The following is a 24,649-nucleotide window of genomic DNA, read 5'->3' as shown; positions in this document are numbered from 1 at the left end:
TCCTGGGTTCGAGCCCCACATTGGGCTCTCTGCCGGGCGGGGAGCCTGCTTCCCCCTCTCTCTCTGACTGCCTCTCTGCCTACTTGTGATCTCTCTCTGTGGCAACTAAATAGATAAAATCTTTTAAAAAATAATAAATAATAAATAAATAAAATGAACAATGTCCTAGAAAAATAGAATTCACTAAAACCGAATCAAGAAGAAACTTTAAAAACCCTGAATATTGCCAGTGTTATGGGTTGAATTGCATCCCCCTAAAGAGATGTATTTAAGTCCTAAGCCCCGGTGCCTCAGAACAGAACCTTCTTTGGAAAATTAGTCTTTAAGGATGTGGTTAAGACGAGGTCATGCTGAAGCAAGGTGGGCCCCTGATCCAGTGTGATGGGTGTTCTTTCAAGAAGATGTCCATGTGAAGACACAGAGGCAGGGAGGATGGCACATGGTGATAAAGGTAGACATTGCCACCATGCACAGACAGGCCACAGAACAAGGATTGCAGGTCATCACCACAACCCAGGATAGAGGCACAGAAGAAATTCTTCTTGGAGACTCCAAAAAGAGCTAACCCTGTGGATACCTTCATTTCAGACTTCTGGCCTCCACCTCTGTAAGAAAATAAATTTCTGTAGTTTTAAGGTGCATCCTTGGTTTATTTTGTTACAGCAGCCCTAGATAACTAAAACAACCAATAACCAGGGCCCCTGGGTGGCTCAGTTGGTTAAGTGTCTGGACTTTGGCTCAGGTATGATCTCGGGGTCCTGGGATCAAGTCTCGTGTCCCTGTCAACAGGGAGTCTGCTTGTCCATCTGCTCCTCTCCCCGCCTCTCCCCCCAGTTTGTGTTCTCTCTCCCTCTCAGATAAATAAATAAAGTCTCTTAAAGAAAAAAGAAAGAAAAACAACCAAGAACCATCAGAGAATTGAAATGATAGTAAAATCTGCACGCGCACATTCAAGCATACAAAGTGGTCCCTCTCTGGCTCCTGGTCACACAGATGAGTAAACCAAGGAGGCCCTGAGAGGTTTCCTACCCAGAATCCTCAGCAAGGTGGCGGTAGTGATGGGTGGGGTAGTGATGATGGAGTGGCAATGTGGACATTCGGAGAGTAAACCAATCCCGAGCACTCTAGTGACAACACCAGACTCTGAATTGGGGACAATCAGCCCCTGTGCACTTTTTATAATAAGCTCATCTCTTCTTCCCAGGTGCCTCACCATGATGTAAAATTAACCCTCTACCCCAGTGAGACGATCTTCCAAATTCTCTTTCCTGATGGATCAGGCCAGATACAGTATCCACCGAAGCGAAGGGCCACTCACATTGACACACATGGGGCCTGAGAAGTGTGTGGGTCAGGGCTGGGGTGTGATCTTCCTGAGGCCCATGTCCTCCGCAGGGCTCTGCCTTTCCCAGGGGACCACAAGGGGCTGCATGTGCCTTAACTGTCTTGCAGCTATCCGTCAGGAAAGCTGGCTCTGCTCATCCTCAGTACAAAACAGAGGGAGTTAACATTCATCATTCTGGAAGACAGTGAAGAAAGGTGTGTCCAGGCCCTTATCAACAACTCTGGCCATGCCACCTTCTATGATGAAAACAGAGAAATCTGGTAAGTTTGGGTTGGGAGTCCCAAACACACCTCTCCACAGAGAGGCAGTGTGGTTAAGGGTTGATTCCCAGTCCACACAGCCATCCTCCCTCATTGGGTTAGGTCTCGGTCTCTCTTTCTCTCTCTCTCTCCCTCATTCGCTTGTGAATTTGTTTCTCCGACCCACACATGTTGCAAATGGGGAGATGGGTATCATGGTGGCAGCAAGACAGGTCCCTGACCTACAGGAAGGCATTCTGTCCTTGTCGCCATAGCTTTTCCCAAGGGTAAAATAGCCATCAGAGACTCACGGTGACTACTTCTCTTGGTTCCGTGTCCTCTACACCTCCTGAGAGTCAAGCCCGGTGAGAATTAGCTTAGAAGGACCCAGGGCCCCTCTGTCCCAGGTGCCTCAGAGAGGAGGGTGTGGTGAGGGCTTTGGAGACACATCTATCATGCCCAAAAAACAAACTTCTAAGTATTTCATGATCACTCGAACTTAGTTCTTAAGTTCCCATCTCTGGCCATGGTGGGAAACTTCATCTTACCAAATCAAACTTCAGAATCTTTCTCCATCTTTTGAGGGTAAGTACTCCATTTTTTGGTTTTTGTTTTTTTCAGGATTTCCCTCTTCCCTTCCCCACTAAGTGGTCATGGAGTAGGAAAGGCCTACCATCTTATATCAACTTTCTACTTCCTTTCTTCTTGGTAGTCAAAACCAGACTTTGGCTTTTAATCCCAAAAAAATATTTTTACTCCACCAGTCCTGGTTTTTAAGACTATTTTTTCTTTCTTTCTTTCTCTCTCTCTCTCTTTCTTTCTTTCTCTCTCTCTTTCTTTCTCTCTCTCTTTCTTTCTTTCTTTCTTTCTTTCTTTCTTTCTTTTTTAAGATTTATTTTTTTGAGAGCGGCAGGAAGGGCTGGGCAAGACAGAGGAAAAGAGAGTCTTAAGCCGTAGGGCTTGATCCCACAACCCTGAAATCATGACCTGAGCTGGATCCAAGGGTCAGACACTTAACCAGCTGTGCCACCCAGGCACCCCTTAAGAACAGTTTCTTAAATATTCTCTGAGTTTTTAATTTTGTGTGTTTTTTGCTTTTTTCTTAAATTTTTCTTTTTTTTCTTTGAGTTTTTTAAAACGCTATTTCCTAATTGACAACTTTGTTCTCAGAGGTACCTGCCCTGCCCTGAGGACCTTTTGTATAGAAACTGATGTCTGAAAGGTGTAAGAAGTACCAGGTGGCCAGTGGGCAAGAAACTCAGCCAATTATTTCAAATAGTATCTGGCTACTTTCTGTAGGGCCTCTTCTCCATAATGACACTTCCTTTTAGGGCCAGAAAAGACCTTAGGGAAATCTAGGAACAACTTTTATTTTCTTGACAAAGAAACTTAGAGAATATAAGTGACTTACCCAAAGTATACATAAAATTACAGGCAAAAGGGTCTCCTAGGTGGCTCAGTTAGTTAATCATCTTGGGCTCAAGTCATGATCCCAGAATCCTGGGATCAAGTCCCGCATTGAGCTCCCTGCTCAGTGGGGAGTCTGCCCTCCCCCTACTTGTGCTCTCTCTCAAATAAATAAGTAAATAAATAAATCTTTTTAAAAAGCGTTGTCTGATCCCTTCTTGGTCTAGGGTGAGCCTGAGCCAAAACCTGGGCTACTACTTCCCCAAAGGCAAACACCAGAAGGCCTGGAACTGGTGGGACCTGAGCCTCCACGTCCATGCACCCCCTTTCCAGTCCATCTCCTTGAAAATCAACCAGTACATCAAGGTACAAATAAGGAGCCAGGATAAGATCATCTTCTGCTTCAGCCACCAAAAGAAGCAAATCTGCTTAAACCTGGGCACCAAGTACAAGGTAAGGTCTCAACTCCCTCCGCCAGGCAGGTGCCCACTGGGCCATGCCACGGGCCTCTCTCTGGGCCATGTTCTACATCACTGCGACCCAGAGAGAAACCTGGCCACCTTTATTGACCTGATGCTTGACAGAGGTGTTCATTTACCTTCCGAGTCCCTCAGGACTCCCAGTACCTAGAGATTCCCAGCTGAGGAAACAGACAGCCTCAAAGAGCCCAGACACAAGCCAGACAATAAAGCGAAGATGTCAACATACATCTTCTCACCTGACACTCACATCAACCCTGTCAGTTGGCAGGGACAGAAACCATGGGGGAAATCTGTGTTCCCACGCCTGCCCTTGGTGTCCTCTTCTCCCCCAAATCACTCAAGGAGCACCTAGAGTTTCAGGGGGCTCAGCCTGGGCTGAGCAAGAAAGTAGCAAAGGTGTGTTCATGTCCTATGGCTACCATGACAAATGACCACAAACTGGTTGGCGTAAAACAGAAACTTCAGCTCTCACAGCTCTGGAGGCTAGAAGTCTGAACTCCAGGCGTCAGCAGGGCCACACTCCTTCCAAAGAGCTTGGGGGAGAATCCTTCCTTGCCTCTCCCAGCTTCTGGGGGCCCTGGGTGTCCCCTGGCTTGGGGCGGCATCCCTCCAATCTTCTACCTTCATGCAGCCTCCTTCTCTGTATCCAATCTCCCTCTCCCTTCTCTTGTAAGGACACCAGACAGCAGATTCAGAGCCCACCCTAAGTCCAGAATGACCTCATCCTGAGATCGTTCACTTAATTATATCGGCTAAAACCCTCTCTCCAAATACAGTGACCATCACAAGTCCTAGGGATTAGGAGTCAGACATATCTTTTGGAGGTCACAGTTCAACCCCCTAAAAATGGGGAGTCTGCACCCTGGAGTTCTGACTGTGAGTGGGAAAGAAGGTGGGCTCCTGAGACCCTTCTCTCTCCAGAGTTCAAGAGGGGAATAGGGTGTCCTTGGCCCCCCTTTGAGACCCACCAAAGACCCTGCTCCTGCTCTGGCTCCCCTTTCCTGTTCATGGAAGGCTCTGTTTACAGACCCACCAGAGAAGTATTCAAGATCTCTGCAAGTAGGATGGCCTATCTGGGAGACAGACAGACAGACATGTTTCCTGGGAGGTGAGCAGATGGAGAAGTAGGTTGATGGAGGCAAGAACCAAACAGCAGACTCTGCCAAAATTAAGCCATATGAAATTCTGGGAAGGAAAATAGAGAACATGGAACGTTCAGCCTACCCAGGACTGAGGTGTTTTCCTGGACATATGACTCTGAGTGCTCAAACTGGGAAAGTTCCAAACAGATCTGGACAGCTGATCCCCTGGCCCAGCAAGGCCTGCCATTTTATATCCTAAGTAACCACGTCCAACCTCCTTACCTACCCTGGATCCCCTGGAGCAGCCAACCCAGTAGAGAGGAGGAATGTAGGTACACAGCACCATCCCCAATGATCCACTAGCCTCCCCCTGCACAGCAGTGATGAGCTAAGGGAGCAGCTGGGGTGGAGAGGGTATGAGGCCCTGGGCCCCTGGACTTTGGATGACAGTGGGGTCCCACTGATGGAGGGGGCCAGGAAAGGGAGCCAGTGCCCAGGAAGGGCAGGTGAAGGGCTGGTGCAGGCAGAAAACCCAAGAGGCCTGGCAGCCCCAGTATCTGGGCCAGTGCAGGGGCAGGGGGTCAGGGGCAAATGAAGCAAATCAGCACACATGTGACTAGTCAGCAGGTCCACCGAGGCCAGGAGCCAGGGCACCCTAGGAAGAACATACTAGCCCCTCCACTTGCCATGAGACACCAGGCAGGCCTCATGTACTTCCTGTGTCCGTTATTGCCTGCAAAAGGGACACCACATTGTTGTAAGGCTTAAATAAAGTACTAGTGTGAGAACATTTCATAAGCTGGGTACCTCGCAGAAACAGAACACACTGCTATGCTCCTTTATTATTTCCCCCTCCGGGAGACCCTTTACTCAGCCTCTGTAGGCTACAAACCAAGGCAGAAGCTGGCCTGGAGCTGGCTTCCTGGGACAGTGCCTCGTCCCCCAGCAAAACCAGACCCACTCAGGAGAGCTGGAGCCAGAAGTGGGACTGACAGGGAGACACTGTGGAGAGTTTCCCACCTGCGATAGAGCTTGTCTCCCCAACCCCACTTCCATGGTGGGAATCCATAGGGAGGAGCCGAACAGCCCCAGGAAGACAGCCTTGGCCAGGCAGGCTGCCCGAGGGCCCCCGAGCTGGTAACCCATTGGTTTGGGGTCAGGCTTGAGTGCAGTCTCAGCCTATATCCCTGTGGCTGTGTGGTCACAGGCCTGGGCCATAAAAGGGACGTGTTGCCAGTAACAAGGCTGGGAGCACAAATTCGCCCTGGAGCAAGTCTCCAGAGAACACTCGGTCCTGGTCCAAGGGGCCTAATCCTGGGGTGGAAAGCATGGTGTCTGGGCAGCATTCATCCTCACCGAGCTCTCTGTGGATCCCCACAGTTCGTAACCCCAGAGGCGCTGACTGAAATGAAGCAGAAGGCCATCCTGGAGGTAGAAATTATTTCAACAGCTCGGAAGATGCAGGTCCTCCTGGGGAAAATGAGTAGGATCCTGAATTTCCTGACCATCCCTGATTTGGAAAACTTCATCAATAATGCCAGGATCTTGCCAATCGACAACGTGGAACTGAAGAACTCTCACCTCCCAGAGTAGGGTGGTCACCATGTCGTGCCGGGGCCTTTTCCTGCCACAGAGGACTGTCTCAGGAAAGTTACCAGGAGCGCCGAGGAAAACCCCAGAGCCCTGTGGATGTCCCTTGAGAGTTGATTTGTCATTTGGGACTTACCACAGCTCCTTGGTTTGAAAAAAGAATCTGTGGCTGGGCACAGAAAAACCCTACCCAACAGCACGAGGAGCAAGTTGTTTCAGTAGGCAATATCCGTCAACGTCCCGTGCGCCCTCACTGGTCACCTGAATGCAGGCCTTCGGCAGCCTTCCTGTGTACATGGGTTGACTCAGTACGGAGATGGTCTCAAAGCATACCTCTGCCTGTCGTTGGCTGTGTGACCTGGGGCAAGTCGCTTTATGCCTCAATTTCCTTGCCAGCAAAGTGGGTCTAGATACCCGGGAAGTTCTCACTAACCCTAACGTCATCACAAACACCCATCTCCCACGCCTGCCAAGACACAGGGAGACCCAGACAGTGACCCAACGCCAGACTGCTGCAGGTCCCCTAACCCAGGAGCCCATCGGGAGCCCGGAAGCACACACACTCAAACCCCCACCACTAGCTGGGACACTTCTGGTAACAGTCACTAATTCAAGGAGGTAAAGCAAAAAGGGAAATGAGTCATATGGACAGAAGGTGCAGTGGGTCTCAGAAAAGGATCAGAGCATGGGAAGTCCCCAGAAGCTAGATGACTTCCGTTCCCATCTCTGTGACATTCTTCATGTCCTGAAGACTTGTGGTCTATGCCCCTCACTTCATGTGGCTTTGCCTCCCCATGTCTCAAAAGACACCAGAGGTGTCTGATTGGCCTGGCTTAATTGGGAGGCCACTCTTGGTGCAGCCCCATGTGGTAAGGAGGTTCGAGCTATGTCTTGACGCCTATGCACCGGGAGGGGCAGGAGTTTCTAGAAAAGGAGGACTCAGGAGCTGGGCAGCCCCCTCCAGTGTGCCTTTTATAGACCCCAGGGCATGGCAACTTCCTGGGATGACCTCCACTGCAGCCTAAACTGAGATGGGATAGGAAACCCCTTCCAGCCAGCCAGCCCAGCCTGGCAGCTGGCCATTCCCTGCTGTGACAATGACACCAGAGTCCCACCTTCGTGGCCCTCCCCCCTTGCTGATCTCACACTGCCTGCGACCAAACCTCACTGGAAGTCATCATGACCCCGAACCATGACAACCCAGCAGCTGGGGGAGCCCTGGAGGTGAAGGCAGGGAGTGGGGGTGGGGGGTGGGGTGTCCACAGTCACCCCCACTGTTTGCCACACCTTGCTGTCCTCAGCTAGAACAACAGTCACTGTGGGGCAAGGCCATGAGCCATAAATGACAGATAACCACCACAGCAGCCCACCCTCACAAGCCCACGGCAGAGCTTCAGTGCACCTGTGGGCTCCACACTCATGCTGAGCGCACAGAAGCCCTTTTCCTCACCCGCCACAAGAGGCAGAAGCTTCTGATTGGGTTTCAGCAACAAGCAAGTCCCCCCCAGAGCAGGGAGCCCCTGTTTCCTCACCTGGAATAGCAGGGCAGTCCTGGAGCTCACCTCACAGAGCCACACGCCAGGGGTCAGAGGCAGTGGCATGGAGAAGACACTGTGCTCCCTGCTTCCCGAGTGGATTCCCACCATCATCAGCCAACTCCCCTCCGTCCCTGCTCATCCACTTCCCACCAACCCACAATCATCCTGCTACTCACGCAGAGCTTGTGAACAGGCCGCCTCACCGGGGTGTTTTGCCCAGTCAGTCCTGCCCCATTGGCCAATCTTTCAAAAGACCAGAAATCTCACATAGCTGCACGGGGTTCCTGGTCCTCTGGGAACCATGGCTCAGTGCCATGGTCACCAGAGATTGGACTCAGGGACTGTCCTCATGAGGGAAGGTGTATCACCTCACAGACTGGTAAGGAAGTAAAGTCGCCAACCAGATAGATGGCCGGGAACTGCAGAGATCAAGGACCCCTCCCCCCGACACCGACACTGGGTGCCGTCCACCGCAGAAACTTACTGTCCACACTTCCAGAGCCTGGAAGGCCGAGATCAAGGGCTTCCCTCCAAAGGCCCGAGGGGAGTGTGTGTTCCAGCCCTGACCGACTTCTGGGTCCTGGGCTTGAGACAACACACTCCAGGCCTCACCCGGCCTTGTCTGTGGGTGTGTGTCTCTGAGTCACAGTCCTCGTTTTTATATGGACACCAATCACATTGGATGGGAGCTGCTCTATGCTGGTATGGCCTCATCTGGACTAATTGCATCTCCAACAGCCTATTTCCAAACCAGGTCACATTTCTAGGCACTGGGGGTTAGGACTCCAACACAGGAATGTGGGGCAGAGACGGGGGCGCCTAATTCAACCTGTAACACTCTCTGCCTCACACCCTGGGCCCTTGCCAGGCCCTCACCTACCTAAGGGGACAAATCCTGCCTGACCTCCATTCTCTCTTCAGTGACTTGGCTTCTCCTGGAAACAAAAATGAACGAAGCTGGGCTGTTTATGAATACCAACCTCTTCAGTTACACACAAGGGTCCCCTGAAGAGTAACAATCAGTGACTGCCCCAAGGCACATGGGGCCTCGTGCAGTGCCCACAAAATTACTAACAAATTCAGTAACTAATTAGGCCATCCAACAAATACACACTGAGCTTCCACCATGTGCTCAAGGTCTGAAGAGGAAGGTACAGGTTGCCCGCCCGGGGGCGTGGGGGGGGGTTACAGACTGGGGATCAGCGAAGCCAGCAACAGCAAAAACAATCCAACTGTGGCTTTGGGGAGGAGCCCAGCCCAGCAAGGACCCTGTGTGAGAGGGAAGGGGTTGTGGAATGAAGCGTGGGGGTGAAGGCGCATGCTGGGCTGCTCGGAAGGGAAAGAAGAACCTCGAAGAGCCCCCACCAGCACCAAAGCTAGGGATGGAAGCACAGTCCACTGGCTTTGGGGGGGTGGGGGTACTTCACTGGAGTGCTGGGGAGCTGCCAGCTTTCACTCGGATCAGGAGAACTCCCTAGAGAGGGAGAGCCCCCCCCAGAACCCCCCACACTGCAACGGTAACCACGTAGAAGGAAAAACAGACGGGCCAGCAACAGGAGGCCCCTTCCCCTGCGCCTTGCAGTGTACCTCCAGCACCCCACAAAGCCTAACCTTGCACCCGCTGGGGGAGGAGGAATATTCTCAGGGCCCAGTTCCAGAGTGTCCAAGGAGGGCCCAAAAAGGAGGATTTGGAGCCGAGAGGCCATAAATCAGTACCTGGCACAGAGACTGTCTTCCGAGGCTGCCCGAGATGAACGCGGTTGTGGGGACGCTCAGTCCAGGACCACAGCAGCGGAGTCCACACCCACTCCTTCCGCGTTGAAGGAATAGCTACATCAGTGGTATTTTCTGCCCTTATCCCTCTGCTCCCGGAGCCTCTGGTATGTCCCTGGCCAGTGCCCCATCTCCTTCCAACAAAGCCCTTTCCTGCCCACGTGAGACAGTGACGTCATCTGGCGCATGCGCTCACTGACCCAGACCGGCCGGGAGAGATGAGCAGGGAGGAGCCGAGGAGACCCACCTGCCGTCAGAAAAGGTGGACAAGTGGGAAGACGAGCCACCACCAGGAGAAAAGTGCTCCCAAGAGGGAACAATTAAGTTCCTCCTCTCCTTTCTGAGAAGCACCATTCTTTCACCAACACACCACGGTTTCCAGTACAAATGGCCCCTTTTTAAAAATGAAGGTTGACTGTTCTTTCTTGTAAGGTAATAAATTGCAGAAGAGAATTTAAAGATATGGGATTGTTAAACCAGGGGGAAAATACAAACTCATTTTTATTGCTACTTACATAACATTAAATTTCAACACGACTATGTGCTGAAGGTACACAGGAAATTGGCAGTTTTTACAAACAAAGAAAAAATTATCTTTCAACTAATGAAGCATTAAGAGGCTTCAAAAAATGTCTTCCCACAATAATTATCTTACCAAAAAAAAAAAAAAATCCACACAGTACAGGTAAAACTGGGGAAGTGTGAACAGACTGGTGGGGTGTACTTTTGTCCATTTCCTGCTTGTGATAACCGGTTCTACTTTCGCAAGATGTTACCACTGGGAGAAATCCAGGGAAAGGTACACAGAGTCTCCCTGTATTACATCTTAGACAACCGCATGTGAATCACAAGCTAGCTCAATAAAAATTTCAATTAAAAATTTATTTTTAAAAAGAATCCATACAACAGACATGTGAGGACAAAGTAGGAAGCAAAAATCTTTATTTTTTAAAAAATTCACATTTATTAAAAACTGCAATTTCTAGCCAAATAATATAAAGCATTTTAAATTATTTGAAAGTATGTACACGTTTTGTATAAGTAAACACCGGAAACTGTACAGATTTAAACAAATATTCATTTAGCCAACAAGTTGGATCACTATCACCTATTCAGCACTTTGTAAGATGTTTGAGTGTTTCAGAAAGAAAAGATTCAAAACACAAGAATGAATGCCATCAAATATTTTTATCCTTAAGAACGCAGCCTGCTCTGTACATCAAATTAAATCAGTCACAGTACTGTACAATAATCATGCCCTCATTTCTTTGGAAAGGCTATTAAAAAAATCAAATGTACATATAATACAGAAAACAGGATATTTTACAGTTTATTTCATTAAACATGTATTTAAAATAGTTAAGTGGAAGTAAATACAATCTTCCTGATTCATTCATTTCATGTCAAAGAATGAATATGGACCCTCTTTCCCTTCTACCTTCCCAAAATAGACTATTAAGCTCTCTCAAGCCACATTCATCACCAATTTAAATGGAGTTGAAAAACAAGTGACCTGTTTAAAATGAGACATCAGGACATGTAACCTAACTACACACTACAAGAGTCTGCTGCAACAGGACAAGTCCTGTAGAAGGAGGTCTGCTGGCTACATTCCAGAACCTTCTCCAGTGTTCCATCTCTGGATAGTGTTTGAATAACTGAAAATTCCTTCTGAACCAAAAAAGCAGCTTATGTGAGGCAAAACCCATCCGCTCAGAAAATAGTTGTTTGTAGGAAAACTCATAGATGTGCATAATTTATCTGATGATCCCTGAATAATACAGTAGATTTTAAGGGGTGGGCCATCTTCATCCTCCTCACCTTTGTTGGTAAAATGTATCCTGCTGTGACAGGGCTGCACCTCCATGACACTGATACATAGCACAGCCAATGAACGAATACATGGGACATGAAAGTGTTCACTGTTTAAAGAACTATTCATACCGAAGGCAGTGTACAGAAAGCTGGTAACTCTCACCTTCATACGTGAGATACACGATTCAGCAGGCTGCCTCCTCTCCCTTACATGCCAGATTTAAAACAACCTAATTGGTGCTTCCCACTCACAAACACGAACTATTGTACCATGAAGATGCTCATTAAACATACCGCACGTATCTATTATGAGGAGGCTCTAGGTCCTGCGTTTGAACATTCTGCACCTAAGCAATTCAGGGAGTACAGAGGCTGGAACCTTACACGGGGTCCTTGCCATCTTCAAACTACCTCACATCATCAAACACATAGAAAGAGAACACCCCATATTCCCAGGAAAGCAGAATGTGTTCTCAGATGCACCCAATCTACTCCAAACGAAACTTCAAAGTGCTAGGAGAAACATTACATTAAATAGAGTGTAGGAGTAAGATTTCTAGAAGTCAAAAATAGCCCCCGTGGAATCTCTGTGGCTCAAAGTGTTGTAGTGTTTCGCGCTTTAACAAACCGTACTCGTAGAAGCTTTCTAATTAACAGCGCTTCTGTGTAAAGCTCTTCTTTGCACTACTTCTTGTAACCTAGTTTCATTGCACATCTTTTGCTAAGAACCATCTCCCTGTATGCCCACCATAGCTACCTCTAAAAAACTCACATTTCTCGTGACCTTTTCAAGAAGGCAGTTCTCACACTCCTAGATTAATCTTTGGCATTTTGATGTTTTTAAAAGAGAAACACCAATCTTCCACTTTGCTTGTATTTCATGCTGCAGTCAGCACCGAGCAGCACACCGGGGTGGCTCTCGAGGACACTCCCACATACGGTTCCTCGGCGTCCTGCAGGCTGCCGGACCTCCCAGCCCACTCCGACTGCACAGACGCTGACGTGCAGAGCCCGGCCAGCCTGGTTATTTAGAAACGGACAGTAGGAGGTTCACCTGAAAAGCAAAGTGAAGGGCTATGTTAGTTCTACCGTGGAATACCAGTCCTCAAACACAGAAGAATAGAAAAAGTCTACGATTTTTTTTTAAAGATTTTATTTATTTATTTGACAGAGAGAGAGCGAGCACAAGCAGGGGGAGTGGGAGAGGGGAGGGAAAAGCAGGCTCCCCACAACACAGGGGAAGCCCGATGTGGGACTCGATCCCAGGACTCCAGGATCATGACCTGAGCCAAAGGCAGTGGCCCAACCAAATGAGCTATCCAGGCATCCCAAAGTCTAAGATTTTTTAAGAAGCCAAATGAACACAGCTGCACCCGCAATGCTGGTCTGAGTCACCACACGGCCATTGGGCAGTGGGCTTTGTGGTGGTCTGTGGCAGGGGGAGGATGCCACGCTCTTATCACTGAATTGACGCCCTCAACTTATTTAGAATCCAATGAAAATAACAGGAGAAAAAAAAAAAAAAACTACATACCAACACTGAGAAGGGACAGAAATAGATCTAAATTATCAATTTCACCTTTTTCTGTGCAGAGTGTGTTGTGGAAGAATCGTGTATAAGCTGAATTCCTTGAATGACCATTTTAGATGCATAAAAACAGGCGTGCTGAATTCCTTGAATGACCATTTTAGATGCATAAAAACAGGCGTGAAGAGTGAATTTCAGCACAAACCCGAACTCTGAGCCCTAGAGACCCCGCCCACTTGTGAAGGAGGGCAGGACATGGAGCCAGCCCCCAGGAGAAGCAGAGAAACCCACCTGGGAGAGAGCAGGGGAACTCAGTCTGCCCATGGCCAATCTGGAGCCCAAGCCCTAGAAGACATGCAGCCACATGAACCTGGCAGGGAGCCCTTTGACACAGCACAAACTATTCTGGTAATCAAAATAATTGCCCCCTCATCTCTTCTATAAAATTGTATCCCCAATGAGAGGGACACACCATCACCTCTGTGTTTTTCCTGCCCAAAATACAAAACCTCAATCTAATCATGACGAAACAAACACCAAGCCGCACAGAATGACGGGCTCTGTCACTGGTTTTCAAACTACAGGCTGTGACCCACTGGTGCGTCATGAGAACAATGTACTGGCTCATCAAGTGAACAGGGAAGAGAGGCAGAGCAGAGCAATCTGAGTTATACGCAATGTGACCGATTACTGTCAAACTTTTAAGTTACAAACACACAAACACACACACACACACACACACACAAAACATGTATCTTGCTGGCAGGAGTCCAGCAGGGCCCAGGAACTCTGCATGTTCTTGGCAAGCCCTGCTTGGCTACCCCACGTCTACACTCCTGCAACTGACTATATATGACTGAAGAAAACAGACAACCGTGCTGACTGGCCTCTCTTGGATTCATAACCACTGAACTCAACTGAGCCTTGCTCCCCAAATCTTTAGTACCCCCACCCCGTTTTTGTGATGACCTCTTCCTGTTTCACTCACAGACATGAAGCAATCAGATGAGAGCTTCTATTGTCCTATCGTGTTCACCACCTCCCCATACACATGCCCAAACACTGGGCCTTCTTTCCTTTTGCAACTGAACACATGCACCTAACAAAGGCTCCATCCTCCTTCCGACTGCCCCTGAGATTCCATCCCCCCTTTGCTACTCAAGATCATTTTCCAGCATCAATTTTTCCCTCTCTCTGGATCCTCCTCATGAATATAAAAACATGTATTTTCTCCTATCTTTAAAAGAAAAAAAAAAAAGGAAAGATAATCCAATAACAAATAAAAGTAATAGTTATTTATATAACAAAGGAAGGAAAAGGCTGGAGGGGTCTGAAAAGAGAGCAAAACACCTCCAATTCTATCTTGTTCTAGAATGCTGACTTGGGAAGCATGTTAATACTTTATATAAAAAAAAACTAAATCAAAATGGTGGGGAAAAAGTCTCTAAACACTGAAACAAACCTAACTATATATCAAGTTAGTGGTATAATCACAGAGAATACAATGACTTCAAATGACTCTTATAAAAAGCATTTTAGGGGCACCTGGGTGGCTCAATTGTTAAGCGTCTACCTTGGGCTCAAGTCATGATCCCAGCATCCTGGGATCAAATCCCATACTGGGCTCGCTGCTCAGCGAGGAGCCAGTTTCTCCCTCTCCAGCTCCCCTATGCTTGTGTTCCCTCTCTCGCTACCCCTCTCTGTAATAAACAAACAAACAAACAAATAAATAAAGTATTTTAATTATAATCCTGGAACCACAAATACATCTTTTTAAAGTATGAACCATCTATCCGTACAAAGGAATATATAAAGCCATAAAAAAGAATAAAATTCTGATTCATGCTACAATATGGAAGAGCCTTAAAAACAGTCTGATAAGAGAAAGAAGCCAGTCATAAAAGGCCATGTATTATATGATTCCATTTAATGAAATGTCCACAGTGAACAAATCCATAGAGACAAAAAGTAAATTACAGAAGATGGAGGAATGGGGAACCTGCTAAAGGGTATGAGGTTTCTTTTGAGTGGGGCAAAAAAATGTTCTGGAATTAGATAGTGGTGATGTTGCACAACTTAGTGAATATACTAAAAACCAATGAAATTTTATGGCATATGAGTTCTATGTCAATTAAAAAAAGACTCCATGGGGCACCTGGGTGGCTCAGTGGGTTAAAGCCTCTGCCTTCGGCTCAGGTCATGATCCCAGAGTCCTGGGATAGAGCCCCGCATCGGGCTCTCTGCTCAGCAGGGAACCTGCTTCCTCCTCTCTCTCTGCCTGCTTCTCTGCCTACTTGTGATCTCTGTCTGTCAAATAAATAAATAAAATCTTTAAAAAAAAAAAAAAAAAAAAAAAAAGACTCCATTTCCCTTCCAGCTACACCTTTTCTCTCCCAAAGTGGTAAAACCCCCAAAGACTCACCCTCACTCACTGCCTCTAGTCCCTTCCCCAACTCTCCACCCACTCTGCTCAGGCTCCCATACCTTACTACTCTCTCCCACACCCTCTAGTCCTGACATATATAAAACTCCTAAGCTATACCAAACTTAAAACCAGAAATAAAATACCCTCCATAGCACCAGCCTACTCCTAATACATAATACATGCTCAAAAAAACCTGCTGGCTGTACTGAATGATAAATACAGACTAAGCTCTATATTCCATTTTTCAAATTTAGGAAGAAGAGAGAAAACAGAAACACTTCTAACATCAAATCCGTGAAGTAACTCTATTTCATGTGCAATGTGGGCCTCCTATCATGCATACTGTAAATAAAATTATTCAGCATCCTAAACACCATTATTTGAACTTTTCACAAACAGTTCACTCATGTTAAACACAGCAATTTTCAATATCAGAAAGGATTAAAAAAAGCAATCAAAATTTATAAAGTCATCACTAAAAATTTGAGAGAGCAATTCAAAGTCTGAATTGTTGCTCATCAGAATAAAATAAGGTACAATTTTAAAATTAAAATTAAAAACATGGTTACACAAAGACATTACCTACTCAAGTAAAATAACCAAATAACCAAGAATAAAAAGTAACAAGGATCTTCAGGTGATGGATTACCTGTTCCATAGAAGGACAAGCAATGATGTGGACATCTTCAGGGCTAAACTCTTCCTTTAACAAAACATGGAACTTCTGGAAGACTTGCTGAACATTATTCTTAGAAAAAAAGGCAATCCCATTAAATGAGTTACTAGAAACATATGTGGTCATCTTAAACATAAAGCACTAAGACTGTTAAATCTTTTTTTAAGTTTTCATTTAAATTCCAGTTAGTTAACATACAGTGTTATATTAGTTTCAGGTGTACAATATGGTAATTTAGCACTTTCATACATTAGTGGGTGCTCACCACAAGTGCCCTCCTTAAACCCCATCACCAATTTCATCCATCTCCCCACCCACCTCACCTCTGGTAATCATCAGTTTATTCTCTATAGTTAAGAGTCTGTTTCTTGGTTTGCCTCTCTCTCTCTCTAAGAATGTTAAATCTTAATGGTATTTGCCAAACAAGTGGAGGAAATGTATCTTTCACTGGATTACCAAAGACATATAATTCACACTTAATAATTCACATGCTAGCACAACCCAACTAAGCCTTATCAGAGAATACTTCCTGGAAAAGCTAAACTCAAGTAAGCCTTGGCCCCCCAGAGAATAATAAGAGCCTTCAGCAGCAATTTCTTACACAAAAGATAATAAAGTTCCCAGACACATAAAACGTACTTTAAAAACCAACCAGTGCCTTCAGTAAAGATGTGAGCTCAACACGGAGCTGGAAGTTACGAGCACTAAATCTGCTCTGACATTTAATCCCTTGGCAGCCACCGCAAGCCATTTATTTCCACTACTCACCAGTAAAATGAAGCATAATTCCTGAAATGCTGCTTTCTCAAGTACTGGGCCACATTCAGTGTTAGGGTCTGATGACTTATTTATTTACTAATTTGTACTTTAAGGTCAAAATTACCTTGTCGCCAAAGGTAACATAAAGACCTTAAGACAAAGGCTGGGGCGGATATGATCAGGCCAGTGCTGGCTTTGTAAGCCTCTCAGGAACTACAGTGATTATTAACCAACTTTACTAGAACAGTATACTAACACTTTTAAATGTCTACAGGAAGAGGAAAATGGTAGACAAGGCAAGAAATGAAAACTTGACGAGACTGGACAACATTCAAGTAAAATATCACAATACTCACCCTCACAGGTTTAAACAAGATGAACTCTGTGTCTTTATTGGATAGGTACAATGACATACTTCTCAAAGTCAGAGGCAGCTTCGCTTTTATTGTCTTGTAGGCATTTGCTACAAGGTCACTAACCTTTGCTGGAAAGAATAAACCTCATTAGTGTTACAAAGAAAAAGAGAAGAAACACTTCCATTTTCATTAAGAAGGGAATAAGGGGAGAGAAAAACGGCAGAAGAAAGGACTCAATTTCTCCCAAAATTTTCTTTCATTTTTCCTGTTTACTCACAAGTCCTATAAACATTCATTATCTTCTACATACAAAACTCTACTCCCCAAGGGTAAGGCAGTAAAAGAACTCCTCCAATACCCTCCAGGACATTCATAGGGGCTATAATGTGGAGCCTTTGGAATTCAGAGATAGTTACGATAAAATAAAAAATTATCTACAGAGAGACACCAGTAAGAATCACTTCATTATGAATGAGCTTATTCATTTACAGAACCGATTCACAGCAAGAGATGCTCTCTTGTCTTGGATGATTCTGGAAACATCCACACATATTTAACGGTAACTAAAAATCCATCTGTTACATTTTTTTTTTTTAAGATTTTATTTATTTATTTGAGAGACCTAGCACGCACACTCACACATGAGTAAGGGGAGGAGGAGAGGGAGAGGGACAAGGAGACTCTGCTAAGTGTGGAGCCTAACATAGGGCTCTATCCCAGGACCCTGAGATCATGACCTGGGCCAAAACCAAGATCACACACTCAACTAACTGACTGAGCCACCCAGGTGCCCCCATCTGTTACAATCTTACACTGTATTATTAGAAAGGGGACAGAATTCCAGAAAACTGTAACTGAAATAATTATGTAGGCTAAGTGTAGTGTCTGAAAAGAAGTACAAATGGAAAAGAAGAATAGTTATCTTTATGAGGTCATTTAAAAGAGGAAACTACCTAGAAAGCTATGAAGAAAAAGACTGATTCATAATTACAAAGACCTTCAACTTCATTCATAGTTAAAAAAATATATATTAAAACAACTGAGGTATTTTCATATTGGTAAAAATCACTAAGACTGTGAGTACCCACATTTGGTAAGGGTGTGCAGAAATAGGCCTTCTCACTCACTGCTGCTTGGAGTATAAACCGGGCAATGTTTAGCAAAACTGAAACTACAAATATATTCTATCACTTAACAGTGCCGCTGCTAGAAATTTACCTTATAGATATACTTACAAAATACCAATTCACAATAATTCACAGGCTAACACAACCCAACTAAGCCTTATCAGATAATACTTCCTGAATACATGTATACAGGGACATCTATTAAATAATGGATGGGGGGAAAAAACTAAAAATATTTTAACGATTAACAGAATTATTAAAGAAATTATGCTAGAGGGGTGCCTGGGTGGCTCAGTGGGTTAAAGCCTCTGCCTTCAGCTCAGGTCATGATCCCAGGGTTCTGGGATCGAGCCCCACATTGGGCTTTCTGCTCAGCGGGGAGCCTGCTTCCTCCTCTCTCTCTGCCTGCGTCTCTGCCTACTTGTGATCTCTGTCTGTCAAAAAAAAAAAAATCTTTAAAAAAAAATAAAATAAAGAAATTATGCTAGAGTGATGCGTGCCATGCACCATTAAAGAGAATGCAGAGAGCCAGATATGCCAGTACAGAAAGGGCTCCAAGACACCAAGTTAAAAAAAAAAAAACAACGACAACAACAAGGAATATGGTCTAATCTTAACTGTACAAAATTTTTAAAGTCCAGATATGCCAGTTCGGGAAAAGACACTATTAATGGTGGCTACCTTTGAGACGGCTGGTTGGCGATGAAAAATAGACTTACTTTTAATTTTATAATTTTTCATAGCCCAAATTTTATACTATATTAAAAACTTTTTTTTTTTTTTTTAATTAAGAAGGGTTGTGGTATAGCAGGGTAAGAAAATACCAACGCTCTCAAGAAAGAACAAACAAGGAGTTATTTTTCATAAAATAGATGAAAGCTTCTTTAGGGCACTTAATTCCATGGGCTCTGGTTCCATCCTCACTAACACACTTCAAGAATCCCTAAGTCAGTTTCCAGAGGCCTTGATCACCAAATGGTGGGTGTGAAGCCTAGCAAACACAGCCCTCTGAGGGCTCTTAATGAAGGTATATTTCTCAGAGTAAATTAACAAATCAGCACCCTACCTTACAACTCAATTTCCTCTGAGTTTATCATGAAATGATCCCCAGGAACCTGATCAAGACTGCATGAACCAGTCACCTTGGGTTTCTAGGGCCCTAGACAAGTCCCTAGGTTGTTCCTGATGCTCCCACCCAAAGGCCCAGACATCCCTGACATTGCAGTGTGGGCGTCTTGTCCTAGAGATGAAGAAAAAGCAACTCCACAGCTCCTCGTGACTACACGGGACAGAAGATACAAGAATGGAGTGAACTGGAGTGCCACTGCTCTCTCTGCCAAGCCCTCCCCCCTTAGAAAGACAGGGAAGGGGTTAATGACAAAGCAGCAAGCCCTGCTGCAATCTGTCCTGTCGTCAGCTTCCTCTCATCCACTCCTGCTTTACTAATGACTGCGCTTGTAATGCTGGAGAGCACAATACACCTAACACTGGGAGCTCCACTCAGATCCCACTTGAGAAAATGACAGCCCCTGTTTTGAGTGAAAGGGGATCTTTCCAAAGAGGAAAGAAAAATACATTAATAATGCATCAAGCCCCTGGGCTTAGCTGTATTAAGTACACCTAGGCCTGTTTGTTGGTTTCTACCTATTTTAAGAAAGATTTATTGCACCCAAGAGTTTCATTTACATAAACATTCAAAATAAAGTCAGCTCCTATTTCTACATAAGTTCTATCAAAGACTGAAACCTTGAGCCAAAGTCCCAATTAATCCAAAGGTGGTCAGAATTCCTTCTAGAATTGTGCTGAGTTATGGAGTGACAAGTGTGCTCCTGACTGTGAGAGGTCAGAACCCGCGGCTACTACCACAGCCAACTATGATTAGAGTTTCCAGGGTGGGGGCACCTGGGTGGCTCAGAGCCATGAGGTCAAGGCCTGTCCGGCTCCGTGAGGAGCCTGCTCAAGATTCTCTCTCTCTCTCCCTCCCCACCACCCCTCTCTACCCGCATGCTTTTGCACTCTTTCTCTAAAAATAAATAAAATCCATTTTAAAAAGAACTTCCAGTGTTATCAGTAAAATAAACTGTTTTTCCTTCGTCTGACAGAATGTACTACTGCATCAAGTATGATCTCAGTTTGGTAAGATGTTATTTCAATCTCACATGATACAAAGGTTTAATAACCCTTGTAAACAGTGAAACAGTTACTGTCTCCATCACAGGTAAACAAAAGACCTAAAGCATTGACAAAGTTCATATGCAATAAAGCAAATCAATGCAAACCCATATTGACATCATCAAAGTTCTTATGACAAACTGTTGAAATAAAATCCTCTCTTCCATTCAAATACAACTGATAATTCAGTATATTTACAAATCCTCCTCCGAGATGCACAGCTACTCTTTTAGCTTCTCAGTTCTAGTTCAACTTCAAATTATCCTGAGCCATTATTAAGAATAACCAAAAATTTTTAGAACGGCCTCAATTCTTTTCCCCAAAAGAAATAAGTACCTGACAAACATATCATTCTGTCAATAAGGAAAACCAATCATATTAAAATCCCAACACTAGCGGCACCTGTGTGGCTCAGTTGGTTAAGCAACAGCCTCCGGTTCAGGTCATGAACCTGGAGTCCCAGGATTGAGTTCCACATCAGGCTCCCTGCTCGGCGGGGAGTCTGCTTCTCCCTCTGACCTCTCCCCTCTCATGGTGTGTCTCTCTCATTCTCTCTCTCACTCTCAAATAAATAAATACAATCTTAAAAAAAAACAAAAACAAAAAAAACCTAATACTAGATTGGGTGCCTGTAGACAGTCAATTTCTTATGGATGCTAAACCTGAATTTGGATCTCTCTCACTTTTAGCAAAAAGCTGCCCTACCAACTTAACACAGCTTATCCATAATTAAAACACGAATTCTTTCACCACTTTGCCCTTTTTGGTTTCAAAAGATCTCTATCCTGATGTAGGCCAGGGACCAGCCAGAAATACTAATCCTCTACAATGATTTATTCTGGCTTAACGGCAACTTAAAATGCCACAAAATGAACCAAAAGTAACCCACAAAGTTCTGATTCTAAATGTCTGAGGTCTAATGCTAAAAATTAAAAAAAAAAGAAAAAACCCTTTGGCACAGAAAAATTTACGTTTAGGAAAGAGTAAAACTAGGAGCATCTCAAGCACATCCGCCAATCAGACAGGGATACTGTCTACCAACTCCCCAATGACACCACAATTTTTATAATTTTTTTGAACACTCTAAAAACGTTAACAGAGGATATAACTTGCATAAAATGTCAAACAAAGTAATGACCAACATCCTTCATCTAATACTTGAGAACAGCAGCATTCCCTCCCTAATTTCAGACTATTAAACACGGTACTTTCATCAAAGCTCTAATAACAACAAAGAGCAGATGAACAGAATCAAAGGGTTTCCGTCTAAACCACGTTTTATTTCTAACTCTGCATGTATTTTTTCTTTTTAATTCTTCTTTCCTTGAAAATGCTTTTTTGAAATGCAAGTAGTGCTAGACCATTAAGACCTGTCAGCTCCAAACTGCACCTAGCATCAACACAAACCACAGCAGAAGTAGGAAACCAACTCCAAGCTGTCAGAGACTATATAAATGCAAATTAATCAACAGCTAAAAAAAGAAATCCCCGGGAGTAAAACGTGAATACCTGGCTGTGCCCAAGGCTGCTGTGAAAGCCTATACTTGGGTCCTCCCTGACTGGCCATCGTCTTTAATGCTGAAACCTGTGAGAAAAGACAAAAAGAAAAACGTTTCTTTTCATTTCACGGCTCTCCGAGGACATACAACACCATCTGGACGTATTAAAACATAATGATAGTCAAATGTGCAATCCTAAAAAACTGCATCATAACTCATAATCCTTCCAACTAATAACATATTTTAGAAAACTTTTGTGATTTCAAGGCATCTGCTGTCTTGCAAAAAAAAACACCACCGATGTCCTGAGGTATTCTGCCTGAAACATTTTAGAGAAGGAAAACAAAACTGAGGACAAAACAGGTCCCTCTTCAAGTGAACTGTTATGTCAACATTTAATTATTATTGTATGCTGTTAGGAAAATGTCACCCCAGCAGGACAAAATCTCCTTTACATACCTAGAGATTCCTTTTCTTTATTATATCTCAGGCAGAGAGAATGTTACGAAAACAAACAAGATTTTCAAATAGCATCAAAGTGCTAGAGGCAGACCAACCAGTGCTATAGGCAGACTCAGATGCCCACCCTTTGTTCATGCCCCTTTAATTCCTCAGCCATTAGTACAGAGCAGCAAACGAAAAAATGTACATTTGGCTGCTTAGACAAGACTGCTCTTAAGATGTTCTCAAGATGGAAAACCATGGTGGGGTATATGGTAACTAAGGTGTAAATGGGGAAGATGAAGACAGAAACTGCATAAAACATTTTTTTAAACGGATTGTTAGGTGCCAAAGGTGCAGGCTGTGACCTTGGCCTCACCAGAGAGTCTCATTAGAAAAATCTGAGAACCAACACTTTCGATTAAAGAAGGCCACAAAAATATTTAGGCAGAAGACAGGCACAGACAGAATACAAAGTTAAGTAAGCTCACAGGCCTTTGCTCATGCTGTACATGTGTATAAAATCACCCCTTTCCTACTATCTATCCCTCTTGATATCTTTACTTTTTTATTGTGAGACGCAGCTTTAAAAAACAAATCATACATATTATAGATTAGACAATGCTAAAAGAAAAACATGTTCATTTAGTATGTATTATCCGAAATCTTCTCCAACATAAATAAACATACTACCGTGTCTCCATTTACAAAACAGGAACATAGTGTTCTGACATCTTTTTTCCCCACCTAACTCTAAATTCTGGACATTTTTCCGTGTCCAACAGTTATGTTTTATTAGTAATGGCTGCCTATTATTCCATTGATTGTTCCAGAATTTAACCAAGTTCAGAATGATATATATGCTGTCTGTTTAGACTGTATTATTTTTATATTAAGGACAAAGACAAACTTACATATCCAACTCTATTTACTATCTAGGTAACATACTTACCTTTAAGTCAAACTGCAGGGAGTATTTTCTTGAAAAGTTTTCCCCAACTAGCCCTATCTTTTTCAAAAACCCTACGAGATGAACACAGACCCATAGTCTCATGACACTGCTTTACACTTCATAATGTTTACATATTTTCTATCTTGATTTCCCATTAGGTTATTAAGTCCTTGAGAACAAAAATTAAATTTATAGGTCAAATTCTGTTACATGCACTACAATCAAGAAAAAAAAAATTACATTTACAGTGTTGCTGAGGAATTAATAACACTTCAGAGGGAATATTAAGAATAAACTCGTAGGGCACCTGAGTGGCTCAGATGGTTAAGCGTCTGACTCTTGGTTTTTGGCTCATGTCATGTCAGGGTTGTGAGACTAAGCACTGAGCCTGCTTGAGAGTCTCTCTCCCCTCTGCCCTGCTACCCCCTCCCCCCAAATAAACTCGAAATACTTCAATAAATTGCTTGGGGAAAAAATGAATATTGCTAAATACAAGTCTTGAGTTTTTCAGCAAAAACTGGTCCCACTAGGGGGAAACACTTTGAGCTTAGTTATGAACTTGAAATGTACTTCCTTTAAAATGCGTTTATTCAGAATTTTTCCTGAAGCAAAACCTGCACTTCAAATTTGTCGTATTTTCCTGTAACATTTCTGCAGGATTTAAAGTACTATTACATATATGATCTTCTTTTGGTCCTTATAATAACCTTAAGTTGGGAAGAGGGATACCGTAGCTATCTCTGCTGAAGAGATTAGAAAAGCAAGGCTTGGAGAATACACCTTGCTACCATTTTACTCAGGAGGTGACAAAGCGGGGCTAGAGCTCAGCTTTCTGGAGTCAAAACTCTATGCTTTTTCTACCACACCCATGACCAGTCCAGAACCCCTACTTAAGGGTTCGTTTCATGCAATATCCAGTATAATGAAATTCTAAGACAACAGAAAGTATCAACAGTTTTTTGGTGTGCCTGGGTGGCTCAGTGAATTAAGTGTCTGCCTTTGGCTCAGGTCATGATCCCAGGGTCCTGGGATCAAGTCCTGCCTTGGCCTTCCTGCTCGGTGGGGAGTCTGCTTCTCCCTCTCCCCCCTCCCCCGCCACCCCCAGTTTGTGCGTGCTCTCTCTCTCTCTGTCAAATAAATAAATAAAAACTTTGGGGGAAAAAAAAAAAGGAAAGAAAAAGAAGTATCAACAGTTTTTGTGTTTAACAGAAGATATTTGACCCAAATTATTTTCATATGAACTTCTACCCCCAACACTTAGAACAGTGTTATACTCCCTAGGGCCACCAAATACTTAGAGAAAAGATTATTTTTCAAGGAGCAGGAAATAGGATATGTTCTTTTAGAATTTATTTCTTTTTCTTAAGAAACTTCATTAGTTGTACCAAAATATCAGGGAAGATGTTTATACTAGTCAGATTAAGTTTGTAGAAATGATTGTCT

General features: G+C 44.3%; 2 protein-coding genes across 3 annotated transcripts in view; one reads left to right on the top strand and one right to left on the bottom strand.

Moving 5' to 3' along the window:
- The window catches only part of ERICH6B (glutamate rich 6B), a 46,524-nt gene extending 40,376 nt beyond the window's left edge, over window positions 1–6,148 (top strand). Inside the window, exons 10-13 of the mRNA XM_032873897.1 lie at window positions 1,205–1,290; window positions 1,453–1,605; window positions 3,219–3,444; window positions 5,936–6,148. Coding sequence (XP_032729788.1) covers window positions 1,205–1,290; window positions 1,453–1,605; window positions 3,219–3,444; window positions 5,936–6,148 — 678 coding nt within the window. The remainder of the gene's footprint in view (window positions 1–1,204; window positions 1,291–1,452; window positions 1,606–3,218; window positions 3,445–5,935) is intronic.
- A 4,222-nt stretch (window positions 6,149–10,370) lies between these two features.
- Window positions 10,371–24,649, bottom strand: part of COG3 (component of oligomeric golgi complex 3) — a 74,260-nt gene continuing 59,981 nt past the window's right edge. For both annotated transcript variants that reach the window (XM_032873998.1, XM_032874000.1), the window contains 4 exons: window positions 21,824–21,899; window positions 17,016–17,143; window positions 15,874–15,972; window positions 10,371–12,325 (listed from right to left, as the gene is read on the bottom strand). In XM_032873998.1, the coding sequence (XP_032729889.1) occupies window positions 12,296–12,325; window positions 15,874–15,972; window positions 17,016–17,143; window positions 21,824–21,899 (333 nt within the window). In that variant the 3' untranslated portion in view covers window positions 10,371–12,295. The remainder of the gene's footprint in view (window positions 12,326–15,873; window positions 15,973–17,015; window positions 17,144–21,823; window positions 21,900–24,649) is intronic.

This window comes from Lontra canadensis, unplaced genomic scaffold (assembly GCF_010015895.1).
Source record: "Lontra canadensis isolate GAN:19392208 unplaced genomic scaffold, GSC_riverotter_1.0 scaffold51, whole genome shotgun sequence".
Taxonomy (NCBI): Eukaryota; Metazoa; Chordata; class Mammalia; order Carnivora; family Mustelidae; genus Lontra; species Lontra canadensis.
The sequence above is the reverse complement of the archived record's forward strand: the minus strand, read 5'-3'. Positions and strand labels throughout refer to the sequence as shown.